The sequence below is a fragment of the Apteryx mantelli genome, chromosome 26 (assembly GCF_036417845.1).
Source record: "Apteryx mantelli isolate bAptMan1 chromosome 26, bAptMan1.hap1, whole genome shotgun sequence".
NCBI lineage: Eukaryota > Metazoa > Chordata > Aves > Apterygiformes > Apterygidae > Apteryx > Apteryx mantelli.
The window spans coordinates 7,096,913-7,118,943 of NC_090003.1; the positions used below are offsets into that span (position 1 = coordinate 7,096,913).

The window sequence follows — 22,031 nt, forward strand, 5'->3', positions numbered from 1 at the left end:
GCAGGGCGCTGCGGGCGGCGGCGCCTCCCAGCGCGGAGCCCCGCGCCGCCCACAGCTCCCGTGAGCCTTCGCGCGGGGCGCGGCGGCCCCCTCAGACTACGACTCCCATGAGGCGCTGGGAAAGCGCCCGCCGGTCGCCGGGCGATGACGTATAGGCGCCTCGGGCGACGCTGGTGACGATGCCGTGGGGGTAAGATGGCGGCCTTGCGGGAGGGACGGTGAAGGTGAGAGGCGGGGTGCCGCCTGACGGGAGGGGAGGGGAGCTGCGGCGGCCGGTGCTGTTCGGGGCTGTGCCGGGGCTGTCGGCGGCGCGGCGGACGGGGTAGGCCGGGTGCTGATCTCCCCGCGGGCGGCGGCCGCGGCGGGCAGGCTCCTGCCTTCCCTCAGAGGTGCGCGGGGAAGGGGGGGGGGCGCGCGCTTCCCGCTGTTGCCCGGCGCGTGAGGGGAGCGGGGGGGGGGCGGCACGCGCTTCCCGCCCTCGCGTGAGGGGACGAGGAAGGGGGGCGGCACGTGCTTCCCGCCCGTTGCGCGGCGCTTCGTGCCCGCCCTGTGAGGCCTGAGGAGACGGCGATGGTGGTGGTGGTGGTGGGGGGGGTCTTTGAGCAGCCCCAGCGCCTTATTCCCTGGTCCCTCTGCTGCAGGGACTGGCTGGAGTCGGCGCCGCGGGAGGAGCTGCAGGACGGGCTCCGGCTGGGGAGAGGGGGGCGGCAGGAGCGGATCGTTCACGCACAAGGCAGACTCGTGCTGGCCATGCCTGACCTGTGAAAACGCAACTCCCACCCTCAAAGTAAGCGCACAGCTGGGGGACGTGATCGCTGAGGTGAGCTGTGGGCCTGCCTATCGGGAGAGAGAAGGAAAGATGAGTTTTGTTTTGTTTTCTGGTGTTTGAATAATTTCTAATTGTAGAGAATGGGGCAAATTATTTGGGAAAGACAGAGTGCTTTCTTTAAAATACATATTTGCTCAGTTCTTGGTAGACATCTGCACTCATTTCTTTTTTTAAATGAAGGAGGCTTAGTTAAATAGTTGACGTTTGGTGAGTTACCTTTATTTACTGTTGTTTTTCCCCATAGCGCAATGTCCCTGTTGTTTACTCGTTCCAAGTCAATCTTTGCAGTGAAGAAGGATAAAAGACACATGGCTGAGGTAAATGCTTCTCCACTTAAACATTTTGTCACTGCAAAGAAGAAAATCAATGGTATCTTTGAACAGCTGGCTGCATACATCAATGAGAGCTCCTTGTTCCTGGAAGGTAAGCTATATTTTTGAACTACAGGTCTGTAAGAGTGCTTTGTCTTTTTCAATAATTCTCCACGCACACACACACCAAAAAAGATTCATTTAGTTAATGGTACCACTAGACTTGTTCTTATTTTTACTTACATGTGTGTGTAGCTTTATATACAAATATATACAAATATTTATATGAAGGAGAGAAAATCATTCTACTGAGTGAAACCCAGGCTTTATGTTTTAAAGTTGGCTTAAGTTTATGCCTGTCATGGAGCTGTGTATAAAGCTATGTTTTTGGTTTTTATATTGTTTTGGATTTTTTTAGTGGAAAATTCAAAGTCCTTTAGGTTTTGTGTTCTATAATCCTTTCAGCGTCACTGCTGGTGGCATGTAATACTTTTCAATAATTGCCTTTAACAGCTTAAGACCCAGATAACAGATTATTTGAGGATGCTGGAGTGTTTGAAATGTTAGCTCCCTTCTGTTTAAGGCAGTCTTAAGGGTGAGAATCCTTTCTAGGAATACAAAAGATTCCAGCTGATAAACACTGATGCAAATTGCCTCAGGGCGTGATTGCATGTTTCAAGGCTGCCCATGAAGCCATTTTGTTACGTGTGTTAAATCATACAGAAATCTTTCACCAAATACTAGATGGATTACTTCTGGAATTCTGAGGCATGGTTTATTTTGATTTTTAGAAACACACAGGAATGTGGAGCTTGACCCTGTCACCACAGAAGAGCAGGTATTGGAAGTCAAAGGTTACCTCTCAAAAGTCAGTGGCATTAGTGAAGTGCTGGCAAGGCGACACATGAAAGTGGCTTTTTTTGGAAGGTGAGTCACATGTTCATTTTGCCTATGCTGCCCTACTCTGTAAAGCAACTGGCATCTTTAGGATCGTAGCCAATAAAAATATTTATAGAAACACAAGTGGTCCAGCTTCTGAAATGCAGTGTGTGGCAGAAGTCCCTGGTACTAGTCCTGTTGTAAATTGAAAATAAATATTGTAGAACACAACACTCTAATTTGGAGAATTTTTAAGAAAATGGAACGGTGTTTTTGCAGGTTGCCTATGGCACCTAATTTGTTAATGCTTCTGGAACTGGTTAGATTTGGAGAACTTCCTGTCTTTGATACCAAAATGAGTATACCTGAATCTCAGAAGTTCAGTTGTACCATTCTTTAATCTACCTTCAGGACAAGCAATGGAAAAAGCACTGTGATAAATGCCATGCTATGGGACAAAGTCCTTCCTTCCGGGATTGGACACACCACCAATTGTTTCCTGCGTGTAGAAGGAACAGATGGGCATGAAGCTTTCCTGCTTACTGAAGGCTCAGAGGAAAAGAAGAGTGTTAAGGTACTACAACTCTGTTAAGCATAAGATAAAGAGCTCTGTCCCAATTCTTAGAAGCTGCAGAAAAGGAAAGGAACAATAAAGTTAAATGACTATGAATAAATTTGGGTTCACAGTAAAGGATTTTAATTGTTAAAGAGAAGATCTGAAGAACAAGTTTTGATAAAAGAAGGGAAGAGTAGAGCAGGCTATAGGATGCAACTTTTTCATTTTATGGAAAGGATTATGTGTTATAGTTGTCAGTGATAACAGGGAGCTGAAGATGACCCAGAAGGTTCTTCCAAGCTTTGACTGACTGACAGAAGTCACAGCCTTCTTGAGGATTCCTCAGTAGCCTTCCCTGACAGGAAAATTTCTCAAACTCTCACTGGGTGGTTGCCTTTTGAGTGGGAGACTCGTGCACGTTTCATTTGGAAATGATCTGAAGCAGAGTTTTGTTTTTTATTGTCTGTGAACAGCTCTAATGGGGAGATAATTTTATTAACAGGTCTTAGCACACAGGAAATGTTGTAAATTGTCCATCTCTTTCTTAAACAGACTGTAAACCAACTGGCTCATGCTCTTCATCAAGATGAACTTCTGGATGCTGGCAGTTTAGTCAGCGTTATGTGGCCCAATTCTAAATGTCCTCTCTTAAAGGATGACCTAGTGTTGATGGACAGGTGAGAGATATCTTTCTTTCCTCTCCTGTTTATCACAGAGTTAGTACAGTAACAAACGTAAGAAAATTGACCCTGTTCTAGTCTAGGATAGTGACAAAATCCTTCTCTGTAATTAACAGACGGAGTTTCTCTTTACTGTTACTTCCTTTTAGGCTGCACTCTTTATCCCCTCAGAACACGGTGTAGCTCACACATGGGAAATGAATACCTGAAGAGCTGGAATGTTTCTTTCTACTTGCTTGTGTTTAAATTATATTTCAGATGTCTTCACACCATAGTAATGTTGTCTTTCCTTTTATTGCTAGCCCTGGCATTGATGTAACCACAGAGCTGGACAGTTGGATTGACAAGTTCTGTCTAGATGCTGATGTATTTGTACTGGTGGCAAATTCTGAATCTACGTTGATGCAAACTGTACGTTCGAGTCCCCTTGTTAATGTTCAGTTAATTTGGCTACAAGTTTAAACATTTTGACATGTTAATCTAAGAGGTTTTGTTCCATCTTGCTTAGGAGAAACAATTCTTCCACAAGGTGAATGAACGTTTGTCTCGACCAAATATATTTATCTTAAATAACCGCTGGGATGCATCTGCTTCTGAACCAGAATACATGGAAGAGGTTTGTGGTGTGTTTAAATTCCTTCTCTTTGCATGAACATTGCAGAATCCATTTTGACTCTTCTCTTTGTGGGTAGAGTCACAAGGTGTTAGATGTGATCAATTCACAGTTTAACTACTGTAGTGTGTAGACTAATGGTCAGAACGGGACTCTTAACATTTCTGAGCTGGAAGCTAAGAGCTTCACATGGGTCTCTTGAGGTTACATCACTTGGATAACCTCTGGAAGATTCTATAAAACAGCAAGGAAATTTTTCTTATTCTTTGACTGGTAGCTTAGACCAGCAGAGGGCATCTGATTGCCTGATCTAACTGTTAGGATGTGGAGTCCAAAGTGGATTTAACTGCATGCGGGGTTTATTCTTCAGGTGCGTCGGCAGCACATGGAGCGGTGTACCAGTTTCCTGGTAGATGAGCTGGGTGTGGTGGATCGAGCCCAGGCAGGGGATCGAATTTTCTTTGTGTCAGCAAAAGAAGTGCTGAATGCCAGGATTCAGAGGGCTCAAGGGATGCCAGAAGGAGGTGAGGAAAGCTAACAGAAATTTCCATCCCTTTTTTTTAAGGGAGGAAAATAGAGAATATCTTGTCCACCAAATGGATAAAACTGGAGGGGGTCAGAGTATTAGGAGAGCAGCCAAAAACAAACGAGGTAACTTAGCAGCAGCTCTACCGCATTGACTTCAAAGTAAAGCAGGAGTATTTCCTGGTGTCCAATATTTGATTGCTTTTGTGAAAATTAAGTGGTTGTTTTGTACTTTCCTTCTCTTAGGTGGAGCATTGGCAGATGGATTTCAAGTGAGAATGTTTGAGTTCCAGAACTTTGAGAGAAGATTTGAGGTGAGCGTTATGTGTACTACACTTTCTTTTAAGTTTTTTTTATTCCTGAATGGCTGGGGACTAGAGTAAACATGGAGTGAACCACATCTTGAAAATAAATGATACAGGAAAGAAATTGGGTTAGTATGCTTCTGACTGATGCTAACCTTGACTGCCTCTTGTATACAGGAATGTATCTCTCAGTCTGCAGTAAAAACAAAATTTGAGCAGCATACAGTGAGAGCAAAACAGATTGCCGAAGATGTTCGTCTTATCATGGATTCTGTGCACGTTGCCGCCCAGGAACAGCGGTGAGGAGATGCTGATGCTTGGTGCTTGCATGACTGAAGCTTGCATTCTGGGAGCAATCCAAGGGAATGTGAACCTCTCTGAATGTAAAATGCAAAGCAGAATATAGAGTGTTTAGAAGTGGTAGGGACATGTACCTGTAGTTTTGCCGCTAGTAGACTGAGAGTATTAGAGGGGATCCTCCTTTTTGTTCTGTATGCTATGCATATGTAACACATTTCAGATGTTGCCGCTTTTGCTCTTGGGCTGGAAAATCTCGTCTCTGGAATTCCAAAAGTATTCATAGATCAGAGATGTGTTGATCTGGCTTTTTGATGAGCACTTCTTTTCATCAGAGTTTACTGTCTGGAAATGCGAGAGGAACGACAGGAACGTTTAGGTTTTATTGATAAACAGCTGGAGCTCCTTACTCAAGACTACAAGCGGAAGATAAAACAGATCACAGAAGAAGTGGAGAGACAGGTAAGGAAAAGTCGCTGCTTAAAAAAGAGAGAAGAGATTGTCTGAAACAGTCACCAACATGGTGGGAGAAACACTAAGTACCAACAAAGATTTGAAGTTTTAGAGATGTAGTGAAGGAATGTTTTCAGAAAAAAAATTTTTCTTTCTTTCTTTGAGGTAATAAAACAGATGAGTAGAATATTTGGGAGGAAATTTGAGATGCTCGTTTAAGATGCTTTGAATAAACAATGAGATCTTGATTCATGTGTAAAGCATTATTGCTACTACACTTCAGTCTTAAATGCTTCCTAAAATGCTAAAACCTTTCAAATATTCTTCCTTTTTATTTTTGACTAAAATAATGCAAATATTGTTATTGTCAATAACAACATGCTGTCTTAACTGTATTATAAGTATACAGAAATGGCTTGTTTGTCTTTTGCAGACTTTATTTTAATCCCTTTTTTTTTTGTCTGCATTGTTATATAGAACATAGGTCTGTATATTTCTGAGCCATGACCGATACAACATTCTTGGTTTGCACGCCACCGATATTGCATTTTGCGGTTGACCCACAAAGGCCCAAGTGCCTCTGCAAAATCATAGTGCTTACTGATCGTTAGTGCTTATTAAATGTGTGGTTCCAGTGGTGGTTTTCCATCTCTCCTTGGAGCAGAATGTTTAGTAACTCTGTCCTGCGTGGCTGTTTCTCCAGGTATCAAATGCAATGGCTGAAGAAATTAGACGGCTTTCAGTGTTGGTAGATGAATACCAAGCAGATTTCCATCCATCTCAAGTAGTTCTTAAAGTTTACAAGAATGTAAGTGATGTTTGCTTTTGACAGGTTGCATAAGCCATCCAAGCAGGATTTTTCTGGTCTGAGTCAGTAATTATGCCAGCTCTTTGAGGTACTTAACATTCTGCCAATTAGGGTATGAACCAAGGTTTTCATATTTGTCTTGCATTGGGATAATTCTTGTAACAAGTGACTTCCAAAAAAGGAAGGAAATGGATTCTTTTTTAGATTAACCTCAGTGAAAAACTGATACATTATACATGTATTGCATTGTATAAATTCAACAGAAATTTTCCTAGAATATAGAGTTCATGTGAGATGTCTTGATTTGTTTTTTCTTCTCTTTCACTGAAGAAAGGAAAAATAGATAAAACTAATGTTAGAGCTGTGGGCAGTTGAATGTATGTTCCTGTTTTGAGAGGTTGGGTGGGGTTTTTTTTTTTTGTTTGTTTGTTTGTTTTTTTCCAACTGGCTAGAACCTGTGAGTTGTATCTTACCTATGTTTGTAACCAGTATGTTTGTAACCAGTATGTCCAGTAACCCTTTTTTGTTTCTGTCAGGAGCTGCATAAACACATTGAGGAAGGTCTGGGCCGTAACATGTCCGAGCGCTGCTCCAATGCTATCACAGCTTCCCTGCAGACAATGCAGCAAGAAATGATAGGTCAGTTCAGCAGACAGTGTTTCTCTTTCTCTTTCCTTTACTGTAATGCAAAACAACTAGGTGGATATTCCGTGTTTCTCTCTACTCTGCTGGCTGATGTGCAGCTGGCAACTGCTGAACTTCCATCTTTATTAGTAATGCTTTAGGTTAGAGGACTAGTTATTCATGCTTTTTCTACTCTGTGCCTGAACTTGTGCCCTGATTTGCTAATAAATGTAATCATTCAGCTTAATCCTTCATGAGGATGAGAGGAATTGTGCCTTTGGAAGATTCAGATTCACAGACCGGGATCTTAATGAAGCATGGATGACTCATGACTAGATGCCTGTCTGCATGTTGCCTTTAACAGGAGTATGGAGCCTAAATGCCTTTTAGAACTGATCCTCAGATCTTGTTTTCCAAGATGTTGCTGAACTATAAATTTTGCCAGATACCTGAGTGTTTTGGGAGGGTCCATAGAAGAATTTCCTTCTGAGCTGATGTAGAGATATAAGCACTGAAGAATAATTTCTGTGAGATGTCTCTCGCTTTGCAACATGTTCGGCTTTAGGAACTTTAAGATACTAACAACAATTATTGTAAAGGATAGGTCGGTCAGTAACCACCCTGATTACAGAATGAAAGTCCAGTTAGTTCTAGTGAAACCAATAGCCCTTTTTGAATTGTGTTTATTTTCTATCTATGCAGATGGTTTAAAACCCCTTCTCCCAGTCTCTTTGCGGGGCCAGATAGATATGTTAATTCCCCGACAGTGCTTCACTCTCAGCTATGATCTGAACTGCGACAAGCTTTGTGCTGACTTCCAAGAGGACATAGAATTTCATTTCTCTCTTGGATGGACGATGCTGGTGAATAGGTTTTTGGGACCAAAGAATGGTCGTCGGGCCTTGATGGGCTATAATGACCAGGTAAGATACCTTATTGCATGGTCAATGGAAGGTCTAATACTCACTGATTCCAGTGGCTGGTGATGCTTTGTTGGTGGGAAGGGCTGTGTCTTGTATCCTGTTTTTTTCCTGTACTTTTTTTTTTTGTCTTGCTTTTCTAATTAGATTCAACGCCCTTTAACACCAGCAAATCCCAGTCTGCCTCCTTTGCCTCAGGGTTCTATGACCCAGGAAGAGCTCATGGTGTCTATGGTGACTGGACTGGCCTCATTAACTTCCCGAACTTCCATGGGGATCCTCGTGGTTGGTGGCGTGGTGGGTTGACAATCTGAGAAGCATTTATATAAATAATGTTGGAGCACTGACTTGAAAAGTACCTACCTTGCTGATTTCTGTAGGTGTCTGTGATTCACAGAGAGCAAAATACTTTCTCTTTTGATCTTCCATTTGTGTATAAATATTGAGCTTATTTTACCTACTAGTTAGGGTTGGAGCCAGAGTTGTGAAGATAAAAGGAAAACCTTCAAAGCATGTTAAAAAAAACACATGAGGTTGTCTCTGATACTTCTGTGAGAATAAAAGAAAAACGAGTATTTTTCTTTTCCTATTGACAGAGGAGTCAGAACAGAGGTCAAAGCTGAAATTTCTGCCAGCAGCCTCTGATTGTGTGCATCTTCATTCCTGGAAGGGGAAGAGAGTGCTTAATTTTAGACACTATGCCTAAATTTTCTCAGAGAAGCTCAGAACTTCCTGCTTTTCTGTCTTCTGGAAAAAATAAATAAATGTTTTGAATCCTAAATCTCCCAAAAATAGAGAAGAGCAGTAGATGTAACTTAAGTTACTTGGTAATCCTAGTGTCTGTTCCAGGAAGAATACAACCTCTCCAGTGCCAGTTCCATATCTGCATAGTGTTCTAGCATCAGAGTATCTAGGGACGGATGATTTCTCAAAGAGGAGATGGCTGCCTAAAAATGCCTTTTACCTCAGAAACAGAGATTCTGTGAACAGGAGAATGTGCTTCTGCACTTGTAGGTGTAGTTTAAATGTCCTGGAAAAGTTAAGCCATAGAGCATCCCAAAGTTTAGGTTAGGCATTTTTATTTTGTAGACTAGACATCACTTGCAGGCTGTTTGACCAATGAAATCACTTGCAATCTATCTTTTGTAGGTTTCTGGCTCATTTTCACGTGCCTAAAATAAGTGCAGTGCTCTGTGCACCGTTGTAAAGAGTTAGCATTGTTCCTGAATGATGATCATGTCTTTTTCTTTCTTTGTTTCCTGTGCTGATTTTAGGTCTGGAAGGCTGTGGGTTGGAGACTGATTGCTCTTTCTTTTGGCCTTTATGGGCTCCTTTACGTATATGAACGTCTCACTTGGACCACAAAAGCAAAGGAGAGAGCTTTCAAACGTCAGTTTGTAGAGTATGCCGGTGAGAAGCTGCAGCTTATCGTCAGTTATACAGGTTCCAATTGCAGTCACCAAGTCCAACAGTAAGTTGCCTACATTCAGCTAAAATCTCTTCTAATTTCTGTTGGGTTTTTAAGATAATATTCCTTGCAAAAACAAGACAAGTTTGTATATTGAACTCCAGATTTAAAAATATGTAATGATACATGTGTTTAAAAACAATATTATGTTTGGTGAATCACCTGATTTTTGGCGATCACCAATGTTTGGATGCTTTTTAGCATTAGCCTTGATTTGATATACTTGAATCTTTCAATCAAGTTGCTCTGTCTCCCAAAACATTCTCATGCAGAAATGGAAAGATGTTTTCATTGTGAGCTTTCCAGAGTCAGTATCATCACTGCACATCAAAAGGATTTATTTTGTGATTTTGGTGCTTGATATTACCTTTCATCATCTCCAACTATTCTTCTCCTCCCTGTTTTGTAGAGAACTTGCTGGAACATTTGCCCATTTGTGTCAGCAAGTGGATGTCACACGGGAGAATCTTGAGCAGGAAATTTCTGCCATGAATAAAAAAATTGAAATTTTGGATTCACTGCAGAGCAAAGCAAAATTGCTCAGGTTAGATTTTCTTATCACATATACACAAACATCTGCATATAATAGTTTTTCCTGTGATTTAGAGATTGCCTCAAGTTGTTCAGATTATGATGTGTCTTTGAGTGCAGTCCTTCTTCCACCATAGTTTCTGATGTGAAGACATCAAACCTCTTTCTCTGCCAGATAGCATTCCCTTACACTATTACATGAAAAATAATTTGTTGCCATCTATTGCAATACCTCACTGAGATACTATAACAATATCCTGTAGTCTCTGTAATGGACAAAAAAGTCTCTTGGATGTTGGGGGAGAAAAGATATTCTTGAGGGATTGGTGAGCAGTGGACTCTTCTGTTCTTTTTTTCTTTTGCTAGAAGAAGGAAAGATGCTAAGCCCCTGCACTGTCAAGCCTCACTTACCTTCTGACTTGTAAAACATCTTTTCCTTCTCGCTTTTGATCTGTTCAGAATTACAGTTCCTCTCTACTTCCCCCAAAAGTCAAGTCCTCTACTCTTATAAGCTCTACTCTTATAAGCTGAAGGAAAGCATCAGTTTGGAATAGACCTCCGTGGTGCTCCTCCGTGCCTTGCTATTGACTAGTCTTAATCATGCTGCTTTTAGATTGGCTTGAAAAGAGCTATTTTATTCATCTAATGGAGACTACTTTTGTCTTTGCAGGAATAAGGCAGGCTGGCTGGACAGCGAACTCAACATGTTCACACATCAATACCTGCAGCAAAGCAGATAGTGTGGGAAGAAAAGAAAATCAAGTTTCCCTTCAATGCTCTCTTAACTACTGCAGAGAACATGGTGGGTGATGGAATCCCTAAAGGGACGAGCAAAAGCCAATTGCTACGTTTCCAGTCACTGTGTGAACAATAGGATTCTGCTTCCCTGTTTTGTGTCCCACCTCTAAACACTAGCTGTTTGTAACGTATTTTTCCTGCTTGGGAGGCTGGGCTACTTCAGAAGGAATGTCTGCCTCATACGTTAACAGGGGGCTTTTTAAAGCAAAATGAAATTCAGTAACAGTCAATTTAAAAAAGCAAACGTGTATCAGGTTAAGTCATTCTAACGCATCTTTCGGTATGGATTCATTTTACTACATGCAGATAGAACTTTTGCGTTCAAAGCCCCAAGTTCATGTATGTGTGATAAGCAGCTATTTGTCTAAACACAGATTTCTCATGGCACACAGGCATAAAGATGGTTTCACAGTACTTTTACAGCCCGTGATAGTGTATCTCCTAGGTTAACCTTCAGTTACTACGAAACATGACAAAGAACAACTGGGCCTTATCTCTTCATAGAAAAGTTTATTGCTGTCAGCATGTTCAAACCTAGGAACAAAACCAGTTATCTCACAGAGTGAGAGAGATTAAGATTTTGCTTTAGTAAATTTACTGTCTTTGGGGTTGATTTCTTCTTCAGAGCTCTTCAGTTCAGCAAAGCAGCCTGGCCCATTTCACATCATAGACAAATAGTTTGCAAAGACAAAACTAGCTCCTGTGAAGGAGCTAGTATTGATTTTGATGTCTTGATAATTTGGCAGCTTGTTGAGGAAGAAAAACAGGACTCAAAAGGAAAGCCAGTTGACAGAATGTAAATAACTGCATTATGAGATAAGTTGATGAATGTGTTTTTTTGGAAATGCACAGCTGTGTTTCTGGAAGCAGGACTTCGGAATTCCATTACAACTACTTGGCCACAAGGACGGCATGTGGATTACAAGCTGTAAGAGATTTTGCTTCGTGTAGAGTTTCCATGGGATGGTACAGTCCATGCAGTAATATGATTTAATGTATTTTCCTTTTTGTTAAAACAAGAGTACAAGGATGAGCTGACAAGTGCAGCTCTTTTAGTGTTGGAGAGACCTGTCCTTGCTATTTCATGCCTGGACAAGATTGGGTGAAGGCAACTTTTTTTTTTTTTTAATGCTCTCTATTGGCAAACAGATCAAATTGAACTTTGAGTTTTCTCTGATGCAATTCTTAATTTTGAGTCTAAGATTTAGGAATTGTAAGGACTTGAGGCTCTTCCTGTTGTAATTGACAGAGAAGAAATTCCCACTGATTTCAGTAGCACTAGGATCAGGTTCCGTTGTTGCAAAATTTATTTTCCACTTGGTAGATTAGTATTGTACCGCATGACCTTTCTGTCGTGTTCCCCCCCCCCCCCCAGTGTTTCTAAGGAATCCAGAATCGGACCCTACAGTTCTGGGGTTAATACCAACCTAAATCTGTCCAGCATCAAACATATTAGAAAATATGGGTTGTCTGTGAGCAGGTCCCAGCTGTGAGTTTAGAACTACAGAAAGGTGTTTGTGGGGTTTTTTTTGTCATATTGACAATGAGACTTTTTACTTCAAAATGGTATCAACTGGCCTTAGGATTTCTCATTCATGCTTGGATGCAAGTATACTTGCCTGTGACAAATCCACTGCTTCGTATGAAGTTCCTGAAAGAAGCAGCTGCCTGATACTTGAGGAAGGAAAAAACAGTGAAGTGTCAGTAAATACTTGAAGCTATTTTAACCTTTGCAGTAAGATTTGAAGCATCTTGAATCAGTTAGGAGCTGGTAGGTTGAGACTTTTGTTATGTCCCTGGAATATAGGAAGCAAACAACTGAGTACTAGAGTAGACAGAAGGAGTGGATTCCACAAAGAGATTAAGTGCTTCATAAATTGGTGTTAGGGGAACAAATTTTTCACTTCCAGTGGACAGCTTTGAATCCAACCCAAATTAAATAGCCATTTTCACCTGAGGGCTCTTCATTGGCTGTGATCAGTCTCCTCAGGCAGTCACCAGGGCTTGGGTGTATGGCTTGAATGTGAGATCTGCGAATGGGTAGGAAAGAAACTTGAGTCCTTGCCTCTGGAAATGTATTCTGTAGGTTTGTCATGAAGTATACCAGAATAAGTGGAATTACCCACTATTATTCTGCTGTGGGTATTATGGGAATAAATTCAGATCTTGAGTTTCCCAAGCTATCCCTTCAGCATCTATAATAAGCTATGTACCATGCAGTTGAGTTAAAACATTAAGCACATCCCTGACACAACAGGCAATTTGCCGATTCCAGGTAGAGGAAGGTGATGATGTGCTACTCAGCAGCTCTAGACTACCTGAAGTGCTGACCAGACTTTTGAAGATGTGTGCTGCTAGCATCTCTAACAGGCCTTAAGGGGAAATCTGATAAGTGATGTGATCTTCAAAGCTGGTGTTTGTTCTGTAAAGGGAAAGAGATTGGCGGGTTCTTAGAATCTGGCGTCTTGCTGTTGCATGCGTTTCTGATACTGTTCAGATTTTGGTGAGGTAGGCTTTCTTGCTGTAACATTGAAACATAACCTACAGAATGGGGGAAAGAACCACTTGAATTTTTTAAGAAGTAAAACTGCTAGCATGGGCGGGGAAGTATTTGTTTAAGTATGTGTGTAACCCCTGTCACTAGAAGCCAAGTGATTGAGAATCAGAGTTTAACAGAATTGACTATGAGTTGGATTCCTCTCAAAGAAGATGGCTGTACTTCTTTAATTCAGATTGGTGGAGGAATGGACACTATCAGCAAGGAGGTTTTTATTTTCTGCTTTCTGTAAGGACTGATAAAATAATCCTTAGAGCAGGTAATTCCAAGAGCAAGCTCCCCCAAGCTCTTATTAAAGAAGGCCAGCTAAATGCACTTTATCTTATTGCTGCTACTTATTTTTCTTGTTATGTTGATGGAGCTCTTCAAAATACTCTTACCGGTGAGTTTTCTCTCTGCTGTATTTAAGGTGATAAATTTGCATGAATTGTTGCTGTATCAATGCTGTAAACATTGGAAACCAAAATAAAAATGAATTGGGAAAATGATTTCTCCTGCTCTGTTCTGCATGCCTTCATGTAAAGGCTTCAAGTGTAAGTATAATACACGATGCCCTGCTACTGTGTCGTGCTGAGTTGCTTGTTTGATAGTAGCGGTCTTAAAACTGCGGTGTCGTTGTGACAGGCTTAGCGAGGAGAGCAGCGATGCTGCGTTACCTGCTGGAAAGCTTGCGAGATTCCTCTTTAAGTTGGGGAGTTTTCCCTCGGAAGGGGCGGGGCGGCGGCGGCGGCTCCCGGGGCGGCGGCGCCTGCGCGCGGCGGAGGCGGTGCCGGGCCGGGGCCGGGGCCGCGCGGGGCCGGGGCGGCTGCGGCGGCTGAGCGCGGGGCTCCCCTGGGAAGTCCCGGCGCCGCGGCCGCAGCCGTCCGGGGATCCCCCCGGGTCGCCTGCGGCCCGGGCGGCTTCCGAGAGGCGGAGCGCGGCAAAGGTGGGCTTGAAGTAGGGAGGAGGGGGAGCGCGGCAGGGGTTTTAGCCCCGCGGTCCGCGAGCGGCTTCTGCGCTGCGGAGCCCTGCGGACTCCCCGAGCGGTAGCCTGGCCGGCGGGGAGGATTTACCAGATCTCTGCGGGCTGGGAAACTCGCCTCTTAAAGAGGGAAGGGCAATTTTATAAGGAATGCGCAGGTACCTCTCTGCCGTGCACTACTTGGGTGTTGGAAATCTTTCCTGCTTCTACTTAGTTACTTAGTTCCCGAGGCGACTGTTGTTTTTTTTTTTTTTTTAGCTGAGAGAATCTAAACTTTTCGAAAAGGATTCTAAAGCAGTTTCATAAGCTTGATGTGGTAGGGAGCGCTTGGGGTGGAGGATGAAGGATTAACAGCTTCTTGTAGATTATGCTGAGAGTGGCCCTCATCTGGTAAAACCCTTCCAAAAAGTCCCTTGACTAATGTTATTTTCAGAATATTTGCTTTCTGATGAGCAATGATGAGAGAATGCTGTTAGCTTTGTCCTGCAAACGCAGTGAGAACCTCTGTTTTTGCTCAGTCTCAAAGAAATGTAGTGCCTCAAGACTGATATTTTTTTTATGTCCAGTAGTGCACTGCTCACTTCTTTTAAATGTTGTGTTGTTTTGTTTGTTAGCACTGCTCCTCATTCCTTCCAGTACTTTTGTACAGCATGTGGATTTGAGTCATCGCATCCAGTTGCTATGGTATCAGATGCAAAAACAAATCAGATGCCCTTTGGAGAAGGGTTTAGGAATCCTTTAGAACCAGTTCCTAGAGAAGTGTGCATCTAGTTTTCCTAGAGAACATCATCGATCACTTTAGCCAAAGGTTGTTTCTTATTTTTCTTTAGTAAAACACTTTCTGCAAACTTAAAGGAGCTTATAACGTTGTGTCTATGTTGAACAGCATGACAGCTTTTCTTCCCAAACAAGCTTCTCTTTAACTACCTCCTCTCCTCTCCTAGTAAAAGGACATCAACTTTTAGTGATTAATGTATGGGAACTGCCTGAACCCTAGCCCAGACTGAGTCATCACTGAGCCTTTTGGAGTCTTCCTGCCTGGGGAATGTGGAGGGTAGTTTTGACTAAGTACTTCTGGATATAATGAATTAATATTCATTGTTCATATTTTGAATGTATAAACTTCTCAGTGTTATCACAATATGAACTTTGATGCTTAAAAAGAATAGTAAAACAGAATTATATATGATTATTCTCTCTAAATATCAGTCTCTGAATCAGGTGTCTCTCATCTGGCTTTGTGGCATAACTGTTTTTCGTGTATACTGTTTCCTCTGTAAAAGTTTATCATCTCCGTTCAGTCAGCCACCAGATTCTGGGCCCAAAATATTTGACAGCACATCTGAGGGAAGAGAAATATGCGATGATGCTAGTTCTTAGAGACCTTGAAGAGTTTTGAGATTGGCTGATTTCTCAGGAGCAATGTTAGCTCCCAGCACTCCAACACCTATAAGTGGCTCTTATGAAGAGTCCTCTGAAAGTGTAATTATCTGGCTTCTCCTGAATCTGCTTCTTTGCTAATGCTCCCGTTCATGCAGTTCGCTCTTTCTCTGGCTTTACAGGAAAAGGTATCCATAGGATGGAGTTAGAGCACCTGAAGAAGCTGCGGCAGGCCAACCAGGACCTTCTAGAAAGACTCAAAATAAAGCAGGAAGAGATCAGAAAAAGACTTCCCAGCAAGCCACTCTTTCCAGCATCTCTTCATAAAAAAAAACCTACCGAAATATCTGTCCCTGTGCCCAAGAGAGGGGTATGTGTTGGGTCTGCGCTAGAAGTGCTGGGAAGCAGATGGGTTTAAAATGGCAGGCAGCAGCTCTGCCTATGGAGTTGGTTGGTAAAGGAGATGTATACACATGGAGCAACTGGCAGAATGTAGAGTATGGAATCAGAAAAGTAGCTAGAGTTTCTATTAATACTTATCCTCAAATACGTTCTCCTTGCAAAGGCTTCAGAGATCACTTCCTACCTAAGAAGGTTTCTCTAAGTTAAGGTTTCTCTGTCTAAGCGAGGAAGAAGCATTCTGGAACATAATCCTTTATTGCTTCTCAGAACAAACGCTGAGAGTTTAGCAGCTTCTTCACTTAGGAGAGAAGCTGCATATAGTTCTCAGTGGATCCCTTTTGTATGTTCTCCAAACAATGTTTAACAATTAAGTCTTGTGAACAGTATGTGAATCCCCCCTGTCCCCCCCCACCCCCCGCCGCCTTTTACAGGAACTTAGAGGGGTAAGCAGACTAGAGTGAGAGGCTGAGCTTCTCTTAAGTGAAATGTCCTAATGAAAAGTGTTTATAATCTGAACAGTGTCCTGAGATATGAGAGTCTCTGTCCTTACAGAAGGAAAATCAAGTTGGTGCTGTGAAGGCTGCAGCTGATCCTGCAGTGTTGGTTTCTGTGGAACCCAGAGCTCATGCAGCCAGGGCAGCCCTCTGCTCATCACTTGGACATGTGATGCTCAGCAGGAATGGCAGAGGGGAAAAGCAACAGCAAGCAAAGATGCAGAAAGAAGTAGGTTTGGATTCCAGCTTCCCTGGGAAAGAGCAAAATGTTTTGCCAGTGTCCACAATCATTACATATGGCAGAGAAACATCCAGAGTGGATAGGGATGACCATGTCTCAAAAAGTCCAGAGAAAGAATCCTTCCTTCTGGGGCACAGAGAGAACAGAAAACAGTCCATTCTCCTACACAGTCTTCAAGAGACAGACCAGCTTACAGCTCATCGGGACCCATCACTGAGCAAAATACAAAATGAAGAGACCAGCAAGCTTGTACTCATTAAAGAGCCCATAACCCCTAAATCAATCCTGCTGACATCTCAATCCAAAGAGTTGAAGGTAAATGCTGAAACCAGTGCCATATTCATTTTACAAGTTAGTAGGGAGACAGGGGGAAAGGCCAGGAAAACACTGCTTACCTTGTTCTGCTCTGTAAATTGGAAGTCAGGGTCAGAACTGTCCCCAGTTTTGGCAGCCAAAGGCTGTCAGCAGCTCATTCAGTCCCTACTTTCTTTAGCTGTTGAATCAAAGGCCAAAAAACCATACCATCTCCCTGTAAGACTTCTTGCCATTTGCATATGATCAGGGAGAACAGCCTGATGAACTACTGCTGCTGCATAGCTTGTTTCCTTAAGCCTGGAGGGTAGGCTGTTGCCATGATTGGCCTCCCAGGCAGCTTGGGTGGCCTGCTCTTTGGGGTGTGTGTTGCAGGGAACTTGGCATTCTGTGGAAAACCCTGACATAGACTTTCTGCCTAACCTTGGGCAAGTCACTTGCCTCCTCTTTCTGTTTTATAGCTTGAGAAGTCAAAGGGCTGGTGAGCAGATTACTGGTAGGGGTGTAGATAGAATCCAGTCTCAAACTAGGCCACAGCTGTCCTATTTAATCAGCTGCCAGCTACCTCCAAAGCTGTACTTTAGAGTGTCCTGCTAGATGTACAGGAAGTCTTTATGAATTGGGTCTTTTTGGTTTTTGTTTGTTTTCACAGAAGGAAGCTGGTCATGTGACTTTTCAATCTGAGCCTGAAGAATACACCATCCCTGCGAATAGCTGGTCTGCACGTCCTTTCCTGGGCTATGACTGGATAGCAGGTGAGTCCTAAACCTGAAGCAAAGCTTTCAGCATGATGTGGTAATCTGAAGAGTTAAAACACAGTTTACCTCCCCTCTAAGTCTGAGTGTGACAGACCTATAGGCCTGGAACTGGTGCTAAATATTTTGGGACTGGGGCACAAAAAGCAGATGTGTCCCATACAGTAGTCACCAGCGTCATTAAGACCACATAACAGGTCTCAGCAGAGGAGCTGCAGTTGCTTCAGAAACCATTCCCCAGCCAGCTCAGAGGTGAGTGATCCATGCTTCCCTGGAATAGTTAGGTGAGGCTGGCATGGGAATCCAGGCACAAATGGCAAAGCAGAGTGTGGTTAGAGGGAATACCAAGTTATTGAGATGAACAGATGCAATAAGGGACCCAAACCACGCAGTGAAATCTCTGGCTTGACACGATGATATGTTCTCCTCAATATCCCCTTGTTGGTACTCCAGACCTTTGACTGTCCTGACCGTTTTGCATGACACTTGCTTTGGTGCTTGCCCAGGTGCAATACAGCCTTGAACATTTCTCTTCTTGCTGTTCTCAGGACTCCTAGATACAAACTCCTCAGTAGCAGAAAAATCTGATCAATACTTTGCTGAGCTGAAAGCATTTCGACAGGCCAACAAAGAAGCATGTGTCCATGAGCCCCACCTGGAGTAAGTGGGTTTGGGAGGAAGTGCTGAAGCAGATCCCTCTAGAGAATGAGAAGTATAGTCTGGCTGGAGTGGGAAACTGCAAGGGTGGCTCTATAGGCCTTTACCTCCCAGTCAGAAGTTTGTGCTAGGAAAAGGTGGGGTTTGTTCAGAGGGCCTGCCCCTCCCAGTCACTGACAGTTTTGTTTGTTTGTTTCTTTAGGCCCAAGGCTCTGGATTCTGTATTTCCTGAGCAGGAACCAGATTTGATAACCAGTTCCCATAAGTGTAAGATCAGATTTCTCATAAATGTAAAATCAGACTTCTTCCTAATCCAGTTTTGGTGAACAAACCACTGGACAGTCTTTTGCTGTCTTTTTGGGAGAGCCCCATACCACATAAGTCAGAAAAGACTGTTTTATTTTTAGCAGCTACTTCTGCTCCAGACTCAGCTTCCTACTCCAAAGAGACTTGAGTCTTCTAGGGATCCTCTCTCAATCAGAGTCCTTGTTATTTTGTCAGAGTTTCTTGTAATTGGCTAAGTTCTCTTTTAAGTTGAGGACGTTGAGTTTTGTTTTTGCTTTTTAGGAACTTATCTGGGGACAGGAAATGTAAAAGATATTTTTGGAAAAGCAGCTCTGTCTCTGTAGAACGCATGTGTGGCATTGTGGTAAAAGATAGCTTTGTTGCCTGGCTTGAGGAACCTACTGACAAACTAGAAATACAGTGATGATTCTCTGATCTGTGGCAGGTGTTTACTGTTATCGGTTAAACCAGCGCCTCTTCACTGTCCCTGTGGATTCAGAATCTGCCTGCCCCATGTGCAAGATCCCACGAACCTACTGGCCCCCAGAGACTCGGGAAGAGCCAGCCTACATCAGGTAGATGAGAATTATTACTTTGTAATATGCTGAACTCAAGGAGACAATAGGGAAGAAAAAGCTGATTATGTGAAGAAGAAGACAGCTTCAAAATAGCTCCTTAGAAGGCTGCTGTTCTCATGGCGGAGAGATCTCTGGCTTAAAAATCACCAAGAATACTATGGATCTTTTCTGTAAGTAGAAACAGTGTTGAAGTCAGTGACAAATGCATATTTGATCTGAATTCAGTCCAGAACCTGAAGTGTACCTGTTAAGTGTCCTGAGGCCCTAATCTGAAATGGTTTCACTTGGTTCACTTTGGGATTAGACCTTTGGGTTTTGAGTGGGGAAGGAATGGAGATTCCTGCTACCTTGTGGAAGGTGTAAGCAATTATTTCCCTTCTGTGGTTTCAGGGTCAGCATTCCCAGGTCTACCCTTATGCCTGCCTACAAATATAAAGTCCATCGCAGGAAAAGCTTTGAACCTGCCGACAACCTCGCTTTACCCTCGGTGAGTTGCTGTCATCTGGCTGTACCATTATACTGGTAGTAAAATCTAGATTGGTCATTGTAACAGTACAAGAGAGAAAGAGAATCTGGGACTCGATCACCCAGGCAGGTGACATGGGGTTGCACTAAAATTTCTAAGTTGGGCTGTGAGGGGGTCCCTGGTCTGTGAGGGGATTCTGATCTGGGTCACTGAAACAGCAAGAAAAGCCATTGGTACATGCTTCCACATTCATCCCTTTGTGTAACCGCTATAATGTATATCACCCTCTCTATACAGAGAAGCTCCAAATGCTTTACACCGAGGAAACGGAAGTGCTATATGGAGCTGTATACTTCTGGGGCATGATTCACCTGACCTATTTTAGGCATCAACCAGAAGATCTATAGCTAAGAGTGCGTGTTTCTTTCCACAGATGTTAGAGAGTCTAAATGACAAACTTCTGTGAAATATCCACATTGTATAGTGGTCAGACAAAATCAACAGTTCATGGCAAGTTTGGGTTTAAAACTGTTTCTATAGAATTGCTCCTGTATTCCAGCCAGTGGGCAATGCTGCAGGCAGTATTACTGACCAGACCTAGTCTGCCCTAGAGATTTCCAGGGAAGAGGTAGGAAGGAGCCTGGTTTGAGTGTTGGGGAAATGGATGAGTCAGTTGAGATAAGTTCAGAGAGGTCAGGTTCCTGGGTTCACAAGATCAGTTAAGAAATAATTAGCCAGCGAAAGGTAGAGGAGGGTACAGATGCGCAGTTTCACTTTATTGGAAGAGATTTCTTCTCTGTCTCCTTTTAGTCATATAAAACTCAAAAATTAAGTATCTTCCCAAGCCTCCCTGTGGAGAAGTTCTTATTTAGAAAGACCAGGCCACAATAGACTAAAAGGGAAGGAATTCATATGCAGCATTCCCATCTCTTCTCACAGCATTGCCTGGTTGGCTGGGAAAATGTCATCTCTTCCAGTAACCCCAGGCTCAGCAGTTTGGATCTGCGGACTTCACTGAAAGACAAGACTTCTCATCATCCTCACCTGGTAAGAGTAGCCTGTTAGCAGTCCCTTGAGCTGTGTGAATTGCACTGATGGGAATTGCAATCCTGTCTCTCTGAAGAGTGTGATAATTGTTGTTGCCTCAGCAAAAGAAAAAGCCTGGAACATGCTGGATGCTGTTTTCTTGCCTCCTCCCAGAGCAGCATGAAGCAGAGCATTTCTAGCTCCTTATCTCTACAGGGAAACATTTTCCTTTTTCTGCAGCGTAGAGTTGTGTGCACAGGCACAAAAAAAGCAAATGGAGCTGGATAACAGCACCGCAAGGTCAAAAGCCTGTTCAGCTCACCGGTCTTCAGCATAATTGGAAATGTCACTTGGGCATTGTTTGATTAATGATGTCTTCATTTGGATTCCAGAGCTTGGTGTCCAGAGTGTCAGGAGGAACCAGGACTGACCAGCTCCTAAACCTGGCCCACTTGTCACACTTCAGATTTAGCAGTGCTTCTCAGCAGAGGGAGCAAGACAAACATGGACACTACAGAGCACCTCCAATTTAAATACTACTGCCTCAACTCTGTGAACCACTGACTTGATTGCCCCAGGGAAAGGATGGGAGCAGGGAGTGGAAAAGACTGAATTTGATTAAAAATAAATCTTTGAACAGCAGATTTTCCTTATTTTCCTAGTCATACACACCTGCAAACACCCAAATACACATACCTGAATGTACAAACTTGCCTGTGTGTTTTCACCTTTTCTTTGTGCGTTTTGCAGCTATTTTAAGGAGATGCATGAGCTTTGCTGCCTAGGGCTGGGTAAAGTGATGTGGACGAGATGACTAGTACTGTTACCGCTAGGACAGCCACAGCAAAAGATATGTACTGAGTTCATCTGCCACCTCAGTGAAGTAAACCAGAAATATAATGTTAATTCTGAAAGCCAGGGTAAGGAATTGGCTTATGAACGGCCTGGCACAATGTGTTACGTACAACTGTGCTCATTTCCAAACATGTGAGTAATCTGAAACACGATTATTTAGTTCATTAAACTTGAAATAGTCAATAATTTAGTTAAAACAACAAAATCCTGTTTATTTTCAGTCCAGTGTCTGTAGCTACAGGAGTACATTACTTCTGAGTCATTATGGACCTGAAAAAAACATGTTAAAATAGAATGATATTGTATTAATCAAAAAGTTAGATAATGCCTTAAAATGTCTGCAAGTTATGTTTGCCTCTGCTTTTCCAAGTTTTTTGGAGACAAGCCCTGGGAATTGTTAAATTGCACCAAAACAAAGTGTATTATATGGTGTGATTTGTTTGAACTGTATGGTATGATCTTACT

General features: G+C 42.8%; 2 protein-coding genes across 5 annotated transcripts; both read left to right on the forward strand.

The window, feature by feature from the left end:
* The first annotated feature begins 168 nt into the window (after positions 1–168).
* On the forward strand, positions 169–13,642 carry MFN2 (mitofusin 2). 3 transcript variants are annotated; one of them, XM_067311225.1, is made up of 19 exons: positions 169–190; positions 642–820; positions 1,074–1,252; positions 1,932–2,067; positions 2,431–2,593; positions 3,128–3,252; positions 3,558–3,666; positions 3,764–3,871; positions 4,239–4,392; positions 4,640–4,707; positions 4,876–4,997; positions 5,331–5,457; positions 6,152–6,256; positions 6,793–6,895; positions 7,583–7,803; positions 7,948–8,097; positions 9,075–9,271; positions 9,678–9,812; positions 10,470–13,642. In XM_067311225.1, exons 3-19 carry the CDS (start codon positions 1,078–1,080, stop codon positions 10,537–10,539), a joined length of 2,268 nt encoding a protein of 755 aa, XP_067167326.1. In that variant the 5' UTR covers positions 169–190; positions 642–820; positions 1,074–1,077; the 3' UTR covers positions 10,540–13,642. The 3 variants fall into 3 exon arrangements, with proteins under 3 accessions (XP_067167326.1, XP_067167324.1, XP_067167327.1); XM_067311223.1 differs by having other exon boundaries at positions 189–224; XM_067311226.1 differs by having other exon boundaries at positions 189–224; positions 642–787.
* Positions 13,643–13,938: 296 nt separating this feature from the next.
* On the forward strand, positions 13,939–21,420 carry MIIP (migration and invasion inhibitory protein). Of its 2 annotated transcripts, none has more exons than XM_067311227.1 (10): positions 13,939–14,079; positions 15,678–15,865; positions 16,450–16,947; positions 17,597–17,699; positions 18,248–18,359; positions 18,559–18,623; positions 19,087–19,216; positions 19,610–19,706; positions 20,625–20,738; positions 21,104–21,420. In XM_067311227.1, exons 2-10 carry the CDS (start codon positions 15,695–15,697, stop codon positions 21,242–21,244), a joined length of 1,431 nt encoding a protein of 476 aa, XP_067167328.1. In that variant the 5' UTR covers positions 13,939–14,079; positions 15,678–15,694; the 3' UTR covers positions 21,245–21,420. The 2 variants fall into 2 exon arrangements, with proteins under 2 accessions (XP_067167328.1, XP_067167329.1); XM_067311228.1 differs by having other exon boundaries at positions 20,625–20,732.
* Positions 21,421–22,031: the final 611 nt, after the last annotated feature.

Excerpts from the sequence above, each read along its gene's own strand:
- MIIP (XM_067311227.1), top strand. The coding sequence starts at position 15,695 with ATGGAGTTAGAGCACCTGAAGAAGCTGCGGCAGGCCAACCAGGACCTT. Across the intron at positions 19,707-20,624 it reads ACAACCTCGCTTTACCCTCG|CATTGCCTGGTTGGCTGGGA; the intron begins GTGAGTTGCTGT and ends CTCTTCTCACAG. Across the intron at positions 20,739-21,103 it reads ATCATCCTCACCTGGTAAGA|AGCTTGGTGTCCAGAGTGTC; the intron begins GTAGCCTGTTAG and ends TTTGGATTCCAG.
- MFN2 (XM_067311225.1), top strand. The coding sequence starts at position 1,078 with ATGTCCCTGTTGTTTACTCGTTCCAAGTCAATCTTTGCAGTGAAGAAG. Across the intron at positions 4,393-4,639 it reads TCAAGGGATGCCAGAAGGAG|GTGGAGCATTGGCAGATGGA; the intron begins GTGAGGAAAGCT and ends TCCTTCTCTTAG. Across the intron at positions 5,458-6,151 it reads CAGAAGAAGTGGAGAGACAG|GTATCAAATGCAATGGCTGA; the intron begins GTAAGGAAAAGT and ends CTGTTTCTCCAG.